The 17532-nt window shown below is 39.6% G+C and overlaps 2 protein-coding genes across 2 annotated transcripts in view; one reads left to right on the forward strand and one right to left on the reverse strand.

Moving 5' to 3' along the window:
- Positions 1-7340: 7340 nt before the first annotated feature.
- LOC114923116 lies at positions 7341-13571 on the reverse strand. Its single transcript, XM_029285621.1, has 2 exons — positions 13121-13571; positions 7341-8744 (listed from the first exon to the last, which is right to left on the reverse strand). The coding sequence occupies exons 1-2, from the start codon at positions 13569-13571 to the stop codon at positions 8095-8097; spliced, it is 1101 nt and encodes a 366-aa protein (XP_029141454.1). The 3' UTR covers positions 7341-8094.
- Positions 13572-14280: 709 nt separating this feature from the next.
- CDAN1 (codanin 1) overlaps positions 14281-17532 on the forward strand; it is a 35043-nt gene continuing 31791 nt past the window's right edge. The window contains 1 exon segment of the mRNA XM_029285622.1: positions 14281-14373. Coding sequence (XP_029141455.1) covers positions 14281-14373 — 93 coding nt within the window.

A 17532-nucleotide genomic window follows, 5' to 3' on the forward strand; every position in this document is an offset into this window, starting at 1 on the left:
ATGCTTATTATTAGAATGAAACAAACACATATGTTTACATTTGCATCAGAGATAATTTGTCCATTTATATTGTATTTGTATCAAAAACATGGAGCTCCAAGTGTAGCCTTCTTTCCTTAGGTTTCTTAAAAGTTAAGAAAATGCCTTGACATTTTGTTCTTAATAGTTAAATTTTGTTGGTCATCTTTCTTTTCAAGTAGGACTGGTCTGATCAGAGCTATAGGTCTTTGCTCTCAAGAGTTTGGTTAGATGTAGTTCTCTAATAGCTCAGTTCTTCCTGCAATAAATATAAACAATACCAGTTGTCTATTCTGTAATAGTAATCTGTGTATATAAAAGCAGTTTCCGGAAGACAAGGGACAATAATTTTAATATATGGATATTGAATGATATTAAATATATACTTTTTAAGTCCCTTAGAAGTGTGAAAGAGTGCCTACATTTTTCAAAATCTATCCATCATCTTAAAATATTACTTTCACATTATCTTTTTCTGCTGCAAGTAAAATATCTTAATGTGGAAAAATAAAGGCAACTGATTTATATCTCAGAGGGAAAAATCTTTTTATAAACTATTTAGGATGGAAAATTTAGATGGTTAGACTTGGCTAGTATGTTGTCAATTATGCTATGCTAGCTATGCTATGCTATCTTCTCTGGTTATGATCATTTAATGTTTGACATTAGGGTTAATTCAGTCTTTCATTTAGGTAGCATTGACCTTCTGGTGCCAGTCTTGCTCAGAGAATGGATCGGTAATCAGTTTCAAGAGCACCTTTCAATTCAGCAGTAAGATAATCCAACATGAAGTCCGTTCCCTGCTGTCTTTTCTGTTAGTGTACCATGAATTTTGCTGCTAAGGTGTGATGAGGACATTCCTACATTAGGCAAGTCATGAGGAAAACGTGCAGATTCTGAGAACTGCATTAACACCTCAGACAACTTGAATGAATGAGACCCCATGCCTATAATATATTGTCTGCTTTGTTTATGAGTCATGACTAATAATAGCTAATAGATACTTCCCTAAATTGATTGAGTACTCAACTAGATAATCTGACTTGATGAAGGTAGTGCACAGTCTCTTCTGTTACTGTATTTTAAATATAAAACAAAACGTTAGGTTTCATGCTTATGGTTCTTGTTTGTGTAACCTTTTTGCTTAAGTATTTCTTTCAAGGAAAACAGGTCAAGGAGATAGGTGGGCCCAATCCTCAAATCAGATGTATGGAGACATTTGTTAGTCTGCATGCATTTTAACAACCAGTTGACTAATGTTAATATGAACAGAAATATACATGTAACACAGCTTTCTTTACAATTTTGCTTTCTATTTCAGAGAAACTTTTCCCTTCTGAAATCCCTCAAAATAGTTTTTAAACACAAAACAAAATGAAACCAAACTGTAATAACTTTTATTATAAAATTTTAATTGAGTGTTTCACCTATTTCATACTCATTCATATAATTATAACGCAATAGGCTGTACATTGAGAGAGAAAAACAATGAGAACTACTATATGGTCTTGTTTTTAAAAAAATTAGCGAGAGCTTCATTACTCCAGTACTATTAATTGGTTTCTATCATTCTTTTAGTAACAGTAATAATGGCAAACCCCTAAAACTAGTAAAACAATAATAATGGCAAACCCCTAAAACTAGAAAATATTTCAGTTTAACTTCTGTGGTTGTTTAGATGAGCAAGTTGTTTTTATGAACACAATTCAGCTTGCTTGTATATTCCTTTTCTACTGCAATAATTTATCACATTTGAAATGTAGAAAGCACTGTGATAGGATACAGAGAGAATCAGTAATGATATACTCCTTTATATCTCGAATTTTCACACAATTCTCTATGTTCAGGTTACAGTCCAAAATACTTCTTTTTGCTAGTAAGAACAGCCCTTTATCACATTTAATTGGAGTGATCATTTGAAAAGAAATTTCAAAATTTCTCAAAGTATGTGAATTTTTAAATTTACTTCTTAGATCGTAAACAGGAACTTTGATGATTTTTGGCTTTTGTTCACCTTAAATTTCAGCCTTTTGCCTTAATTTTCCACTGGGAATATTGGGTTAGGTCCAGACTGTTATTTGCCAGCAGGACTGTCCCAGAATTGAATAATGCAGTACACTCTTTCTGTTGGAAAATGGGGAGAGCAAAAGGAGATTGGGGGGGGGGTGTCAGATGGAATATTACAGGAAGAGAGGGATTAGTGAAAATTCTCCTCTCCCCATTTATTTTTCAGAAAGGAAAAACTAACTAAGGAGGATAATGCCTCATCTCACTAAGTTGTGGCTTCTCAACTTAATATAAATTAGCACAAAAGTTCCTACATTATTTCCTTTTAAAGTGATTGAAAGAATGAAATAAGAAAACAAAAGGTTGATTTGTTAAGATTTTTTTCTTAACACCTGGAAGACACACCGTATAGCACTAAAACAAGTAAACCCATTATACAGTTGCTGTTGCTAGGTAGAAATAATTTTTAGGGGCCAAGAATATGGATTGCCCGTTTCCATCCTGGAGCAGAACAGGGAACACATAACAGGGAACGCAGTCCATTGGGGATTGATCTTTGCTGAATTGTGTCTATGTTTTGTGTGCTCGTATTTAAGTATTTCATTTCAGTTTGGCATAAAGTGGGAGCCATTGAGTCCTTCCCATTTTTCTCTCATTTGCAAAGTAACAGCTTAGGTCTCAGATCTAGGTCTAGATTTCAGCTATCTGGACTAGTACAAAGAACAATAATATTAATGTTGTGTTGACAAATGAAAGCTTGCCTTAAAAGGGACGTGTTACACAGCTCCTTGGATTCCCTAGAATAGAATTATGCATCCAGATGGTTTTCTAATCTCGGGTTGCATGTTGTTCCTCAGTGATCAGAAAGCGAATATCTAAATCTTTCCCTTTATTAGTGAATTATCCATGGCCTGTTATGTTCTATGTTTTGTCTTTTTTATTGCAAAAAAACCCCCAAATAAATTAAAATTAAATTTCAAAGCCGGGGTGATCATATTAACTTGAAAATTCTCAACAGTCTGTTTTTCAAATTAGAAGAGCCACTATTTCAAGGATAATACAGTGAATTGAGATAAAAACATATTCTGGAGAGGTAATTTAGTAGCATCAAGAATTTCAAACTTTTCTTACCTTGCATTCAGAGTTCAGATTAGATGTCTTACCATTTTTGCTTAGTCACTCAGAAACATAAGGTATTGACAATGGTGTCTTTATAATGCTCATTTGTACATAAAGATGTAGTTATTTATTTTACCCCATTTGTATCATATCAAGTTTTTGTAAATGTTTTGAGTTCTGTTTTTAAATTATTTTGTATTTTATTTTTATAAACTGGTTCTAAATAAAAATCATTCAGCATGCAAACAACATTGACTAGATTTGTCAATTTATTTTTAATGGAACTCATCTAAAAATAGTTTTGGATATAATGTAAATTGGAACAAGCTATGAAAAACAATAATTTTTCCTCTCTGGAAAATGGAAAGGAGTGCAGATTTGTGAAAGATCGGCTTTTGAAATTGTCAATAATGAATGCAGCATTTTAATAAACCTTTTCTACAGTAATGAAATAAATATCAGTAAATATGGATGTTTTTCTGCTTACTCTATTTCTTGCTAGCACATTCAACCAATTTCTGTTGGGTTCACATAACTTGGGTGTACAGGTAATCCTCGACCTATGACCACAATTGAGCTCAAAATTTCTGTTGCTAAGCAAGACAGTTGTTAAGTGAGTTTTGCCCCATTTTACTTTTCTTGCCATAGTTATTAAGTGAATCATTGCAATTGTTAAGTTAGTAACATGGTTGTTAAAGGGAATCTGGCTTCCCCATTGACTTCCTTTGTCAGAAGATAACAAAAGATCACATGATCGCGGCCCACTGCAACTATCATAAATATGAGTCAGTTGCCGAGTATCTGAATTTTGATCACGTGACCCTGGAGTCATAAGTGAAAAACGGTCATAAGTCACTTTTTCCAGTGCCATTGTAACTTCCAACGGTCACTAAATGAGCTGTTGTAAATCAAGGACTACCTGTATTTTGCTTTTTAAAATGTTTTAGAATGCAGTGTCATGCCCATAAAATAAATATAAAACAGATGAGTATTAGTATTAGTTTTTTGAACATTAAGTATTTTAAATCTAGGGAATCAAAATCAGAATCAAAAGTATTTAGATATATAAACATACAGTTAATTCAGTGGTGGGATTCAGCTAGTTCGCACCAGTTCGGCAGAACCAGTAGCTATTTTTTTGTTGTCCGGGTCCAGAACGGATGTCCGGAAGCGGCATCCACACAGAGAACCGGTTGTTCACATATTTGAATTCCACCACTGAATTAATTGATATTTACTATTTTAGCAACAAATAAGTATATTCCTGTGTAATGTACTATTATTTTGGACACTTGAGTAGTTATGCATAAACTTCCTAAACATTGTCAGGGTGTTTGTCTTGATGTAAAGTATATCAGATTTCTGCCGTAAAACTGTTCCTGTTTTATCATTATTTACACATTTCTCACATTATATAATCTACCCATGAAAGTGAAAAAATAAACAGGGCCAGGATAATAGTAACACATTAGACCCATTTGACAAAACAACTGCATATATCAGTAGGTTATCATGACCTATTGTTAATTTAGGAAAAGTCACACTTTGCAATCTTTGAATTACCAGCTTACCTGTATTGAACCATTCAATCTAGAACAACCACTTACTACGGTAATGTACAGAAAGTGAGCCTTGTATGAGAGCAAGACGCCAACTCCGTTTCCATACTTAATTTGGCAACAGTCTTGAAGGAAAGCTTAAACACCTCATCTTCCATTAGGAGCAACCTTCTACTATATTTTATATAGCTAAACTAATCTTGTAAATAAACAAACATATTGTAGATCTCAGGCCAGGAATAGCAACATGTGGCAGAAACTAACTCCCCACAACATTACCTTATTTTATGGTGGCATAAGGAGCAAAAGAATAGGCCAGAATATATAAAGAAATTCAGTTCTACAAATAGAAAAGATTTATCACACTTATATGCTGATCGTTTACGAGGGTTAAATTTCTTGAATGTTCATGATTAATGGTTTGTGTGTGGTGGTCATAATTCTTTCAGAAGGTGGGATATGCTACACTGCAACCCTAATATATGCTTCAAATCTGAATTTCAGTCAAGACCCAAGGGCAGACGTCTTTACCTCTGACACTAGTCTATAGTTAAAAATTGTTACTAATATTTTAATATTAACAAAAGTTAGACACACATTTACTAACTTCTACACTGTGGTATAAAAATTAGTAAATTTGTATTTATTGTTAAAATCAATTAAAGCACATCATTTCACCTTTTAGACCAGGGAGGGTCCAATCCTGGCAACTTTTAAAATTTGTGGATTTCAACATGGCTAGCTGGAGAACTCTGGGAGTTGAAATCCATAACTCTTATAGTTGCTAAGGTAGGACATCTCTGTTTTAGACTAACAAAATATTTACAATTGCAAGGGTAGGACAAGAAAAATTCACAGGAAGGCAGGGATATAGGCTAGAAGATATTATTTGTGGCACATTTCTTGGAATATTTTCTTATTATACTTGTCACATTAAAGCAAATCACTTTTCTTCTGCTTTCTATAGAATCAATTCCATCCTGAAGATTTAAACTGGTACTGTATGTATGCTGCTTCAGAATGATTGAAAAATTGGATTTTTTTATGACAAAAATGCTTTGGAGAGAAAGGAATCATAGTAGAGGTTTAAATAATAACAGTATTTTGTGGCAAATATTATCTGAGGATTTTAAAGCCTCCAATAATAATTTGCCTTCATTTCTGTCTCAACTGCTGTACCCAAACCAAAGACAGTTTAATTAATGGGAATAACACTTACCTCAGAATGCTACCTGAATCACAGCTTCTTTCTATTGAAATAGAATCTTAAGAATCCAGTGCTAATATGAATGAATAGATTCAAGCTGATTCAGTATGTATCAAATGATTATGTGAAAATTAACACAAAATTTGCTGTATACAGTATCTTAGACTGGCCCAAAAAGGGTTAGACCTTTAGAAATCAACCTATGTAAATATATTTTCTGGCTTTAATAAGTAGTTATAGTGGACAACTAATTTTCTTGTTATTTGGTTCTGAATTGCAAGATTATTCCATCTGAATTTTCAGATATGTTACTACACTAATCTTTCACCAAAAGAACAATAGTTCTTTTCCTTTCATTCAATTTTGTCCAATTCTTGGAATTTGTTCAAAGTTCTGAAGTTTTCTTGGCAATTTTTTTCACAATTGGTTTGCTATTGCCTCCTTCCAAGGGTTGAGAGAAAATGATCGGCCCAAGGTCATCCTGCTGGGTTCATGCCCAAGCAGGAGTAGAGCTTCTGGTCTCATAACCCGATACCTTAATCACTATACTAAACTGGCTGTCAATGGTAATAATAATATTGGGCCACAAAATTCATTTTCTCAACTTGAACACTTGAAGATTTATAATCTATTTTCCCTAGTTGTTCAAAGTCTGATTTGATTTGTGATTACAACAAAGATAAAATAGTATAATGCTATTGTGTTATCTGTATCCAAACCTGAGGACTATGTATGCATGCCCTGTAAACATTCCTTATACTTCAAAGCAATTGTCTGGTTGATTAAAAAGGAGTGTTTTAAAAGGTGACTGTATTATCCAGTTAAACATCCAATGGTTTTAATTTGAAGCAATTTGAAATGAGGCAAGTCTATACGAGTCTAATGCATTAAAATTCTACCTGCTACAAGAAGCCTAAACGTGTAACAGAACAGAGATGGAAAAGAGAATGTAACTAAACCACCAGATGCTGCCTAGAAGAGTGGTGACCTTTTACACATTTGAAATATTTTGATACAAGCAACAATAGTTGAAGATACATTTATCCCAGTGTGATTCTTCACAGTATTTAATCTATATTAATAGCTCTAGAAGTGCCTTAATGCTGAAATTTCTTAATGTTTCTAAATTCTCGTGCAGTTCTGTGAATCTGGCAACAGGCATCCAGCTTATTGGTATCTATAAGGCAGGCTACCCTACAGTGCCTTAGAAATGCTTATCATACTATTTGAGATTTAACCTCTTCTACACCTTTATGGAGTTCTCTCAATATATCCACACTGAAAGAAGTGTTTTGTACAAAGACCTCTATAAAGACTTTTATAATAAATATACTGCTTTTTACCCAGTCTTCAGCATATCAGAGTACAAGCACAAAGGTCCCTAGAAAATAAGTCTCAAGAATACTCTCTGTTTTTTCTTTTTTGGACAAATTTCCTTTTATTATACAACAAAAGGCAATCTTCCCATTACTGTATATTTTGTGCAAAGTGTTTTGATGGGGAAATTGTATTCTGAACAGTGAGGCATGAGCAATAATGGAGGAATAATCAGGAAAAACTAGCAAGCACTTTGCTGGTGGTTTAGTGCTTCAATTCGTTCCCAGTGCTAGAACAGGTAAGATCCATATTATATCTTATGGGAGAGGTACTATGCAGCACTTAAAGTAAGCTTTTTTTTAAAAAAACCAATTCACAATTTGGATTGTTACAAAAAGATGTCTTATATGACATGCTTATACCAGAAAAAATAAAGCTGCCGCTATCTCTTCATTCTTTTTTGTTTTAAACTCAACATATCAAGATGTCAGGGTTTATTCCCTCTAAGCAAGTCAATGTATGAGATATCAGACAGGTAAATCTTATTCATTCTTACTTGGAAGTTAACCTGACAAGGTACAGCAGGACCTATTTCTGAGTAAACATGTATAGAACTGAGCTCTAAAGAATCCCTTTATTTAATAGTAAATATTGCTATATTGCCCCTCAGTCAGTTGAATCAATTTGTAACTAGTGTTGTTCCTCTTATGATACAGGCTTTCTGCACGTGGGGGTGCTGGAGATCTCATACATTTTAGCATTATCAGAAAGGAATAGCCAGAGAAATCTGTTAGCCATGATGCAGTGCTGGAGCAGAGTACAGAATAGCTACTCAGATGTCACGGTTGCTTGACATGTATTCAAGTCTTACACATCTGCAAAACAGAAATAGTAGCAGCCATTTGAATGTTCTTTCTTAATAGGTCTGTGTGGAGGTCGAGGAAATTCTGAAGGGCCTGGTTCTTGTGACATTGAGCTGGAGCTGCAGCTGCTGCTTCTGCTGCTACTCCCAGCCACTGGTACTCTAACTCTGTCCTCAACTAAAGGGGAGCCAGGACTCAGGTATCCCGCAGTGGTCTGAGTAGTGACAGTAGCAAAGGTAGTTGGACCGGCATTGTTTTTCACGTAGACATTTTTTATAGCAACCAACGTATGTGCCATGACACTGAGGCTGTTGTTGAGATCTTGCATTCCTTGGTGTAGCAGCCGAAGATTATGATTGATGCTATCAAACCCAGACTGAATGATATGCAGCTGATTCTGTTGGATCTGTAAGAGATCTTCTTCTATAATTTCATTAGAGTCCGTCTGGGGTTGAGCTTTCGTTTTGGCTTTTACTTTCCCACAGGGGCCTCCGTTTGGTATCCCCAAAAAAGGGAGCTGCTCTTGGCTAGGAGGAACAACTGCCATATCTTCTGAGCTTTCTTCTGGTTCTACAACTTTCACCACTATTTCTTCTTTTAGATTTATTTTCTCTACACACGGTTGTTGGGATGGACCAGGATCATCTGTAAAACCTGAAAGAAAAGGCATAACAAATTAATCACTTTATGAATGGAATCCTTGACTATTAAGCCTGGGTATGACCAACAAATAAAAAGTGACTACAATCATTCTGAAATGATGTAGTTTTCACTGGATATCCTTACTTACCACTGTAGTTCTAGTTTCAACTGGCAACTGAACGTATCTTAATGAAAAGATCAAATGTAAATTGAATAATCAAACACTTTTTAAAACACAACACAATTTAACTAACAAGAGTACGGGGGAAAAAACAAAAGTAAATATAGTGTATTATACAAAATATTTACTTGTGTTGTTTGCTGTACTTTCATCTCTTCCAGGAAATGAAACAATGTTATGAGAAGAGCACTTCAATGTGTTTATATATTAAAATGCATAAAGACCTTGTTTATGGTTTTTGTTTATGTACACAAGATGAAGAATTTCTTCCTTATTGAAAAGATTTTTTCATGTCTTAAAATGCAAATATTTAATTACATTAATTTTATTTTTAAAAGCTAATTAAATTTAAAAACTAATAGAGGTAGTCCTCGAGTTACGAATGTAATGGAGCCTGCTCATTCCATTCGTAACTCAAAAATTCGTGGGAGTGAATCTCGTACCTCAAACGAGATCACTCCCTGCTTGTTAAGATACACACTGTTCGTTAAGTGCATATGAGGTATCTCAGGGTGGGGAAGGCCATGGAGGGCCTAGTGATGGAACAGACCCCCAAAGCCTCCCCGACCCACTAAGATATCTGATGCTTCCCTCTCCCTTCCTGCCGTGCAGGACTCATTTACCTTGCAAAAATCCTCTCTGCTGCGGTTTCTTTCCTTTTGAGAGAAAGGAGAGTCGGCTTGGAAATGCTTTTCGCGCCGACAATGGAAGCTCCTGGGTGCCGTAATATCACGCAAGTTCAAAAGAGAACATGGCCCCTGGAAAATTCCATTCTGGGGGGGGGTGTTTGCTTTGTTTGCTTGCCTATAGGGCAAAGTGTGGAATCGGAGTCAGAAGGGCGCAGGAACCAATGCCGTCCATGGGCCGGGTGCGCTGCTTCCTTGCGTGCACTGGCCTTAGTTTGAGGGCAGGAACGAAGCCTTCAACAGACCGGGGAGGCATCATGGGGCGAGTCCCCTTGCACCTGTGTCCAGGCTGCTGGTGGCGGCGGCAGCCACCTGAGCGACCACAATCTCCCCTCTGCAGCCAGCCACCAAGCCTGCCTGACCGGCCAGTAGCCCAAATCCTGACCGCTCTTCTCCTTGTCGTCCTCCCAACTCAAGTGGTGGCAGCGGCTTGAGTTTCTCCGCTCCATCCGAAAGGAAGAAACCAGAGGTGCAGAGCAGGATTGCTTTCAAGAAAATGCAGGTGCGCTGCTAGCTCGCATGCGCTGGCCTTATTGAGAGCAATCCTGCTCTGGACCTCCATTTCCTTCTACTCGGATGGAGCAGAGAAATTCAAGCTGCTGCCACTCAAACATTTTATCTGAACAGAGACCTTGGGGATATGGGGAGCTCCTTCTGTGTGCAAATGCAATTCTTGAAAAAGCAGCAAATCGCTGCATTTCCAAGGGTCCCATAGGCGCTCAAACACCTTTTATCCAAATGGAGACCTTGGAGAAATGGGGAGCTTCTTCGATTCGCTGCATTTTCAAATGTTGCATTTGCACACAGAAGGAGCTCCCATCTCCCCAAGATCTCTGTTCGGATAAAAAGTGTTCCGGTGGTGGCGGAAAGGAGTTTGGGGGGGGAGCAGGAGACAGGCACAGAGTTTGTGCCGAAAATGAAAGTTTCTGGGGTCTGTGATCTTGTGAGAGTTCAGGTACCCATTCTCTGCAAAAGAGGATGGGTGCTTGAACTCGTGGGATACTACGGCATCCAGGAGCTTCCGTTGACTCTCCTCTCCCCCAAAGGCAAAGAAACAGCAGCAGAGAGAAGACAGATATTCTCAAGGTGAGTCTGGCGTGGCAGGAAGGGAGGGGGAAGCAGTTGTGGGGAATGGGGGGGGGAATAGAGTGAATGCTGCAGAGCCTCTGCAGTCGTTCGTAAGGGCGAACAACTGCTGTGGTCCTGCAACATTCGTAATTTTGGTATTTTCTCGTAAACACTAAGGGGCGCTTATCGCGTAACTTCGAACGAGCGTTAATTGAACTCGGGGATTACCTGTATGATGGTTTGGACTTCAAAGCTGCAAAGTGGTATGGAATTAAAGTCAGGCTAGAAACCAGGCAACTGCAAGTTCAAGTCCTGCCTTAGGTACAAAGCCAGCTGGGTGACTGGCCAATAACAATCTCTCTCAGCCCTGGGAGGCAATGACAAACCATTTCTGAAATCCTGCCAAGAAAACTTCAAGGACTTGTGCAGGCGATTGCCAGAACTCAACACTGGCTGGAGGGCATTGTTTTTTAAAAAATCAATGATTATGCAAAAAGATGCTGCACTAAGCCAGAATGTGAATTTTGATGTAGTATGCTTCTATAAACCACCTACTATAGCTGTGCCAAAAGTGATACCACAATATTATGTATGAGTGCATCTATTAGGAGCTAGGGAAAAGTGTTTTTAAAATGTTTTGTTGCGGAACAAAACAGAATACGGTGCATGCAACCAAATTTTATTCTCTGTGGAGTAATTCAGATTACAGTATATCTCATTCATCATCTCTCACAGATTGCCCCATTGATTAAATCTTGCAGGGTTATTAATAGCCCATAAGTAGCACATAGAAAAGTAGAGCAAAGATGTTATCTTTTATGGGGGCATTGCCACCACCACTTCTAATTTGAAATATGAAGCCGCATACATGGGGGAACATAGTCTGCAACATGTACTAACATATCCTTAGATATTCCAGATCAATACAGGTGGTCCTCAACTTACAACCATTTGTTTAGCGATTGTTCGAAGTTACAACAGCACTGAAAAAAAGTGACTTATGACTGCTTGGCAACTGGCATGTATTTATTATGATGGTTGCAGTGTCCCAGGGTCATGTGATCACATCTTGCAACCTTCTGACAAGGAAAGTCAACGAGGAAGCCAGATTCCCTTTAACAACCATGTTACTAACTTAACAACTGCAGTGATTCACTTAACAACTGTCTCAAGAAAGGCCGTAAAATGGGGCAAAACTCATTTAACAACTGTCTTGCTTAGCAATGGAAAATTTGGGCTCAATTGTGGTCTTAACTCGAGGACTACCTGTACAATTGATGGTCAGTGTAAGAAAAGATTTCAGACTGCAGGTTTTTTTTAAAATTAAAATTAGAAGTGGAGCCTAGTGTAGAAGAAACACTCTTACAAACTAAAGAAACTCAACCTAAAAGTTTGATTTAGTTGAATGATACTCATTATTCTTCTCTTAAAAATATCTGTTCTGAATTAATTTCAACTCCTATACATTTCAGTGATATAATTTTCTTGGGGTGGGAGAGATGGGTAGTGTCTTGTTACTAGTCTTAAAAAATGGGGAGTCAAAAATCGTCAGTTTATCTACTGCAAATCATCTAAAGTCATACCAAGAGATCCTGGACTCTGTCTGCTCCAACCTAACAATATTTCCTGAAAGAAGGAAAGGGTATTGGCAATTGTCTTTGAAACTTTGAATTCTAAGCATAAGCAAGCAGGAACCTTTCCGTTTCTAATATTCTTACAATTAGCCATGCACCTTGTTCTGCATCTGTCCCTTGGGTTACTTTCAAAATTTAAGCACAAATCATGGTTTGAATTCCATAATCTAAAGTTTCCACATTTACTAAAATATATATTTCTGCTACAGTAAGCGAGGAATTTAAGCTGCCCCATTTTTACTTTCTATCATTTTCTAATTCATTTTAGACAGCCCAGCAGGTTAAAAAAAAAAAAAAAAACAACCCCAGATCTTTCCATGCTGTTTCATCTCCAGTTATTGCATGGAAAAAAGTCTATTACTTTGGAAAGAACTCCCATCAATCTAACTGAATTTAGCACAAGACTCTTTTTCCCCCCCTCATTCCGATACTCCTAATGTTCCTATCTATTTAAGGAGTATTTATAGCACCGGCCTGGAAGCGGTTCTTTTAACCCAAGGACCCATTTTCCAAGATGTTCGGACCCCCAGGGAACTTTAGCCGCATCAATTCAACGCAACAGCAACTGCTGCAGCGAGGGAGTTAGTTCTCATCCAAACGGCATCCAGCAGCTTTTCTTCCGGGCATGAACAAGAACAGAAACTGCGCGCTGCGCAACAACCCAAAGGGACGGCCGAGAAGAGCGCTTCGTGGTTCCGGCTCCACGGCCAAAAGCCGCCGAAAAGCCCCGAATCAACGGGGAAAGGGCAGCGAGGCGGGGGAAACGCAGCCCAGCCGGCCAGGGAAAAGGCTGCGGTCCATCTTCCCTTTGCAACTCACCCATATCGCTCACGGAGGCGGCTCTGGGCAGATCCAGGGTGTCGATCCCCCCGACGATGGGCACAGCCTCGTTGGGGGCCGGCAGCCCCGCGGGGAAGGATCGGAGGTGGTCGGGCGGCGAGGCGTCCTCGTTGCCCATCAGGAGGCCGAAGGAGGCGGGGTGGGGGGCGACTCCGCCGGCGCCGTGGGTGACGCGGCAGAGTTTGCTCCGGTCGCGGCGCTTCAGGTCCCGCCAGCGCTTTTTGAGGTCCTCCACCTCGCGAGGGCAAGCGGCCACCGGGTTCACCTTATGCCGGATGAGCTCCCAGACTTTGCGCTTCTGGCCCGGGGAGGCCCGGCCCGGCCCGGCCGCGAACAGCACCTGCTCGTGTTTCAACACCTGCTCGATCAGCACCTCCGTCTCCGCCTCGTTGAAATTGGCCTTGCGCCGCTTGGGCGAGTCTTCCGCCATCCTAAAGCTCCCGCGGGGCTGCTCCGAGAGTCCGCGATGGGAAGGCCGGCCGCGGTTATTGTGCCGCCGCCGCCGCCGCCGCCGCGCCACCGGCTCTAGGCCAAACCCCGGGCCTTGCTCGGAAAGCAAATACCGCGCATGAGAGGAAAAGACGCGCAAACCCCCGGCGCAGGCGCCCCGCTTGTTGACATGGGAGGGGGGGCTGAGGCAACACCGCTCCCGCGGCCCTCCTTTGAGCCCGCCCCGCCGTGCGGTCCACCAATCCCCAACTCCAAAGCGTTGGCGCCTCCCAATGGGGATCTTTGCCGGGAAATGGCTTCGACTCCTTCCACTCGTCCGTGCATTTCGTTCCCCGCCCCTTTTCCGGAGCCGGAGGTTCTGGCCACGCCCCATTGTGCCTTTCAGCTCCAGGAGCGCGCGCTCTTTTTGCTCCCCTGAGAGTTTTGATCCCGCCTTCCCGGAGGGGAGGGGGGGGAGCGGCGCCCTCTCAACCCAGGCGTCCGGCGTCCCATCCGTCTCTTCCCCCGCGCGCTCCTCACGTGCTGAGCTGTAACCCGGAGTTAGAAAGGAAGCTAGAACCCGCCCTTTCTCCCCCCCCCTCGCTCTCTCTCTCTCGCTGATTGTCAGGTCGGCTTTGGGGTTTGCCGCGAGGCGGGTTGCGCGCCTTGCCCGAAAGGCTGCAGAAGCGGCGCCTCCGTAGGCGGTGGGGATGGCGGCTGTTTTGGAGCTGCTCTTGCGGGACGAGGTGGCAGCCAGTGCGGTGGTGCGGTGGCTGAAGTCAAGCCGGAGCTGCGCCGAAGAGGTAAAACGCGCAGCCCGCTTGGCAACAGCGACGCTTCTTAAGTTAGCCCTCGGTCCTCCTCCCGTGGGGCGGGAAGTTGGCTGGGCGGCGAAGTTTCTTCTTGCCTTCAAAAAGCCCTGAAAAGGAGGCGGGAAAGCAGGAGTAGTCACCGCGCGCTGCCTGTAGGTGCTCCTGCTGCGCGGCCCTGGAGGGTACGGAGCAGGACGCCTTCGGGCCTCCATTACGTGGTGCGAATCCAGTCTGCTCTTGGGGGAGCCGCGTAATCCTGACCCCGAGATCCCATGCACTCCTTTCCCCAATTTCACGGACCTGCACATGCTTGCAGGTCAGACTTGGCCGAGGGTCGGTGTCTTTGCAACCAGTGGAGATCCGCTCCTCTGAAATACGACTGCGAAAGTCAGAGGAAACTTACTCCCAAGCAAATTCGCCCAGAGTTGCAGATTTAATGAAAAAACCATATTCGTATCTGTCTGCTGTCTTTTGCGCATGTGGGAATGAGGTCTTTACAAAGAGGTTTTGCCTGTAGGGGTGGCAAATCAAAACATCCTCATTCGTGATCTTGTGTTGAGCTGGAAGGGAGAAAGCAATGGCATTGTCTTTTCCTGTGCCGAGTCAAGTAACATTGTATCCAAAGCCAATCAAGTTACTTTGGCACCTGCAGCAAACAATATATATATATATGATAATAACTGCTTATATGTCAAATGACAGAAACAGTCACATCGGTGCAGCTTGCCAAAAGCCAGTCTTAAATATAATCTAGGATTTACTGATCAAGGACTAATTTTAACATGCTATCTAAATCATCAGGAAATGTCATGGGGTCCACAAACATAATTCTCCTTAGGTATGAAAATTTATAACTTGAAGAACTGTAGAATTCCTGAACTAAGCATAAAGAAGTCATCTTTGTACTAGTTCGCTCTTGAAAATTAATGTTGGACATGAGTATTTGGTTTCTACACACACATGCAATGTATGTGTCTTGTTTGATCAGTTTAAAGCAATATTACAGCCTAACTGCATAAAAGTGTTTCCTATTGCCAGTGAATAAATCAATGTTCAGCAGCTCCCAGTAATTGGAAAGTAATTATGCTGCTTTTATAAGCAGCTGTTTGAACAAATATATGATTGTCTTTTATTATACTGGTTATTGTATAGGGTATTTGAAAATTCTTCTCTTGTGATTACAGTAATTAAGTTGTGCATTGCTGACTAAAACATTCTTAGTGTCATTCAAAAGACTGTCTTTATCTTCAGTGCCTTTGTATTTTGGGTGGTGCATGGGAACTAATAAGATTTTTTATGCCATTTGCTGATGTAGAGATGCTAGAGAAGTGTCAATTAATTGTTTAATTTTAATTATTAAAGCTATTGTTAAAATTAACAATAAAAAAACTTAAAGGAAGTAGAAATAAAAGGAACTAGGGCAAACTCAAATGAGCAAAACAAACTGGACATCATTTTTCTATGCTCAAAAGACTCTCTGCTCCAACTTAAACAAATGTTTAAGAAACAAATAGGAAGCTTGCATGTTGCAAAGCAAAACTCTAACCCTCTAGCACAATATTTATTTGCAGCAATGGATGCCAGAGGTTCTAACTTCCCTTCTGATAAGGAATGAAACCACAGGTATAGGCAGAGCGTCACTGTGCTTTGCCTATATAAAGAAAAGAGGTGACTTTAATGGCAGAACCCCTCACTTCCCTGATATTTTTCAGTCTGTCAGGTGGATATTCAGTCTTTTCACTCCCTTAAATCAGAGCTGCATTTTAAATATGACTAGATGATTTTTTTTAAAATCCAATTTAGTGAACTCTGATACGAAAGTAGGGGAAGAAGGAATGTTGGTTGGAAATACATCATAATTTGCTATTATGTTTAATAATGCACAAACTGATTTGAATATAATTCAGTATATAAAATATAATTGTCATTACTTGAAATGCAAAACAGATTGTTCTTAGAAGACTTTAGTAGTCTGAGAACTTCTTTAGACTTTGTCTTAATGCTGTTCAAAGGCAAAAGCTAAGGCTCATGGTCCATGGTGAGAAACATTTCTACACTATTATTGCATATATTATTATATAACCATGTTGTCATTTCCAAGGGTAATTACAGTAGTGGCCAAAATTGTGGAAACCTTTTGGGAAAAGTGTATTTTTGAGGTTTGATGGCTAATAACACTACTTTATTTGGAATAGTACCACCATAAAATTATATATCAATGGAAAGATAATTTAATCAAGAATGTAATGCAACATAGTTTGTTCAATTATCTGTACTGTATTCTATGAAAAGTTATAGCCAAATAACCAGAAAAAGGAAGCACAGCTTGCTTGGGTTGATATCAGGTAGCTTTCCTTCATCTGATTGTAGCCAATGAGCATGAGTGTTTAGAGAGCCAATCAGGTGTTATCTTGTTTTGGCAGTGAGCCAATCAGATCACAGTAGGATTCAGTTATTGATGTCATGTATTGAAGCTGAGAGGAGGACATTTGTCAGTGTGTTATGTGATCGCTATCAAGTTGGTTGGGGTTTTTTTGTGTTCTTTCATTTAGTGAGCTTGTAAAACATAATAAAATTAAATGGTGCAAAGAGTTGACTGGTTGCCCAGAAAGTGATGTAAAATAGTATTATTAAGTGAACAAGGCTACAGTTATAAAGAAATTAGAAGAAAAATTGGTGGAAACTTAACCAAAGGTGGCATTTCTACTGTACACTTTTCCCAAAAGGTTTCCACAATTTTGGCCACTACTGTATAGTCCTGCAATTTCTAGCTTCCTAGGCTTTTGAGAGAGCATGACACTTAATTTTTCCTAACGTACAAAGACTCCTGAAACTTTCATTAAATGTAAACCAGGGTTCAGAAATTTTGAGTTTCCTTGATATATGTATGGATAAATTTTAGTTTCCAATAACAACAGTAATACTTTGAAGCTGAAGTCCTACTTCCTAGCATGCATAATAAAAAAAAATCCTACTAAATGTAATAAGTTTTCTAAATAAATAGAAATAATCTAGAGTACTTTCTGGAAAAAAATGTTGCTTTTAGAAGACAACTTTTCTGCTGGGAGCATTTAATTAGACTCTTGGGAAGAAAGCCTGCAAATAAGGAATATTATAGCATTGCACAAGATGTTGCTCAGTAATTCCTAC

Source organism: Protobothrops mucrosquamatus, unplaced genomic scaffold (assembly GCF_001527695.2).
Source record: "Protobothrops mucrosquamatus isolate PMUCROS unplaced genomic scaffold, P.Mucros_1.0 scaffold1954, whole genome shotgun sequence".
Classification (NCBI taxonomy): Eukaryota; Metazoa; Chordata; class Lepidosauria; order Squamata; family Viperidae; genus Protobothrops; species Protobothrops mucrosquamatus.

Bases quoted from the DNA above. Each gene is read 5' to 3' on its own strand.
- LOC114923116 (XM_029285621.1), bottom strand. From the start codon at position 13,571: ATGGCGGAAGACTCGCCCAAGCGGCGCAAGGCCAATTTCAACGAGGCG. The intron at 8,745-13,120 runs GTGAGTTGCAAA...CTTTTCTTTCAG, and splicing joins CGCCTCCGTGAGCGATATGG to GTTTTACAGATGATCCTGGT.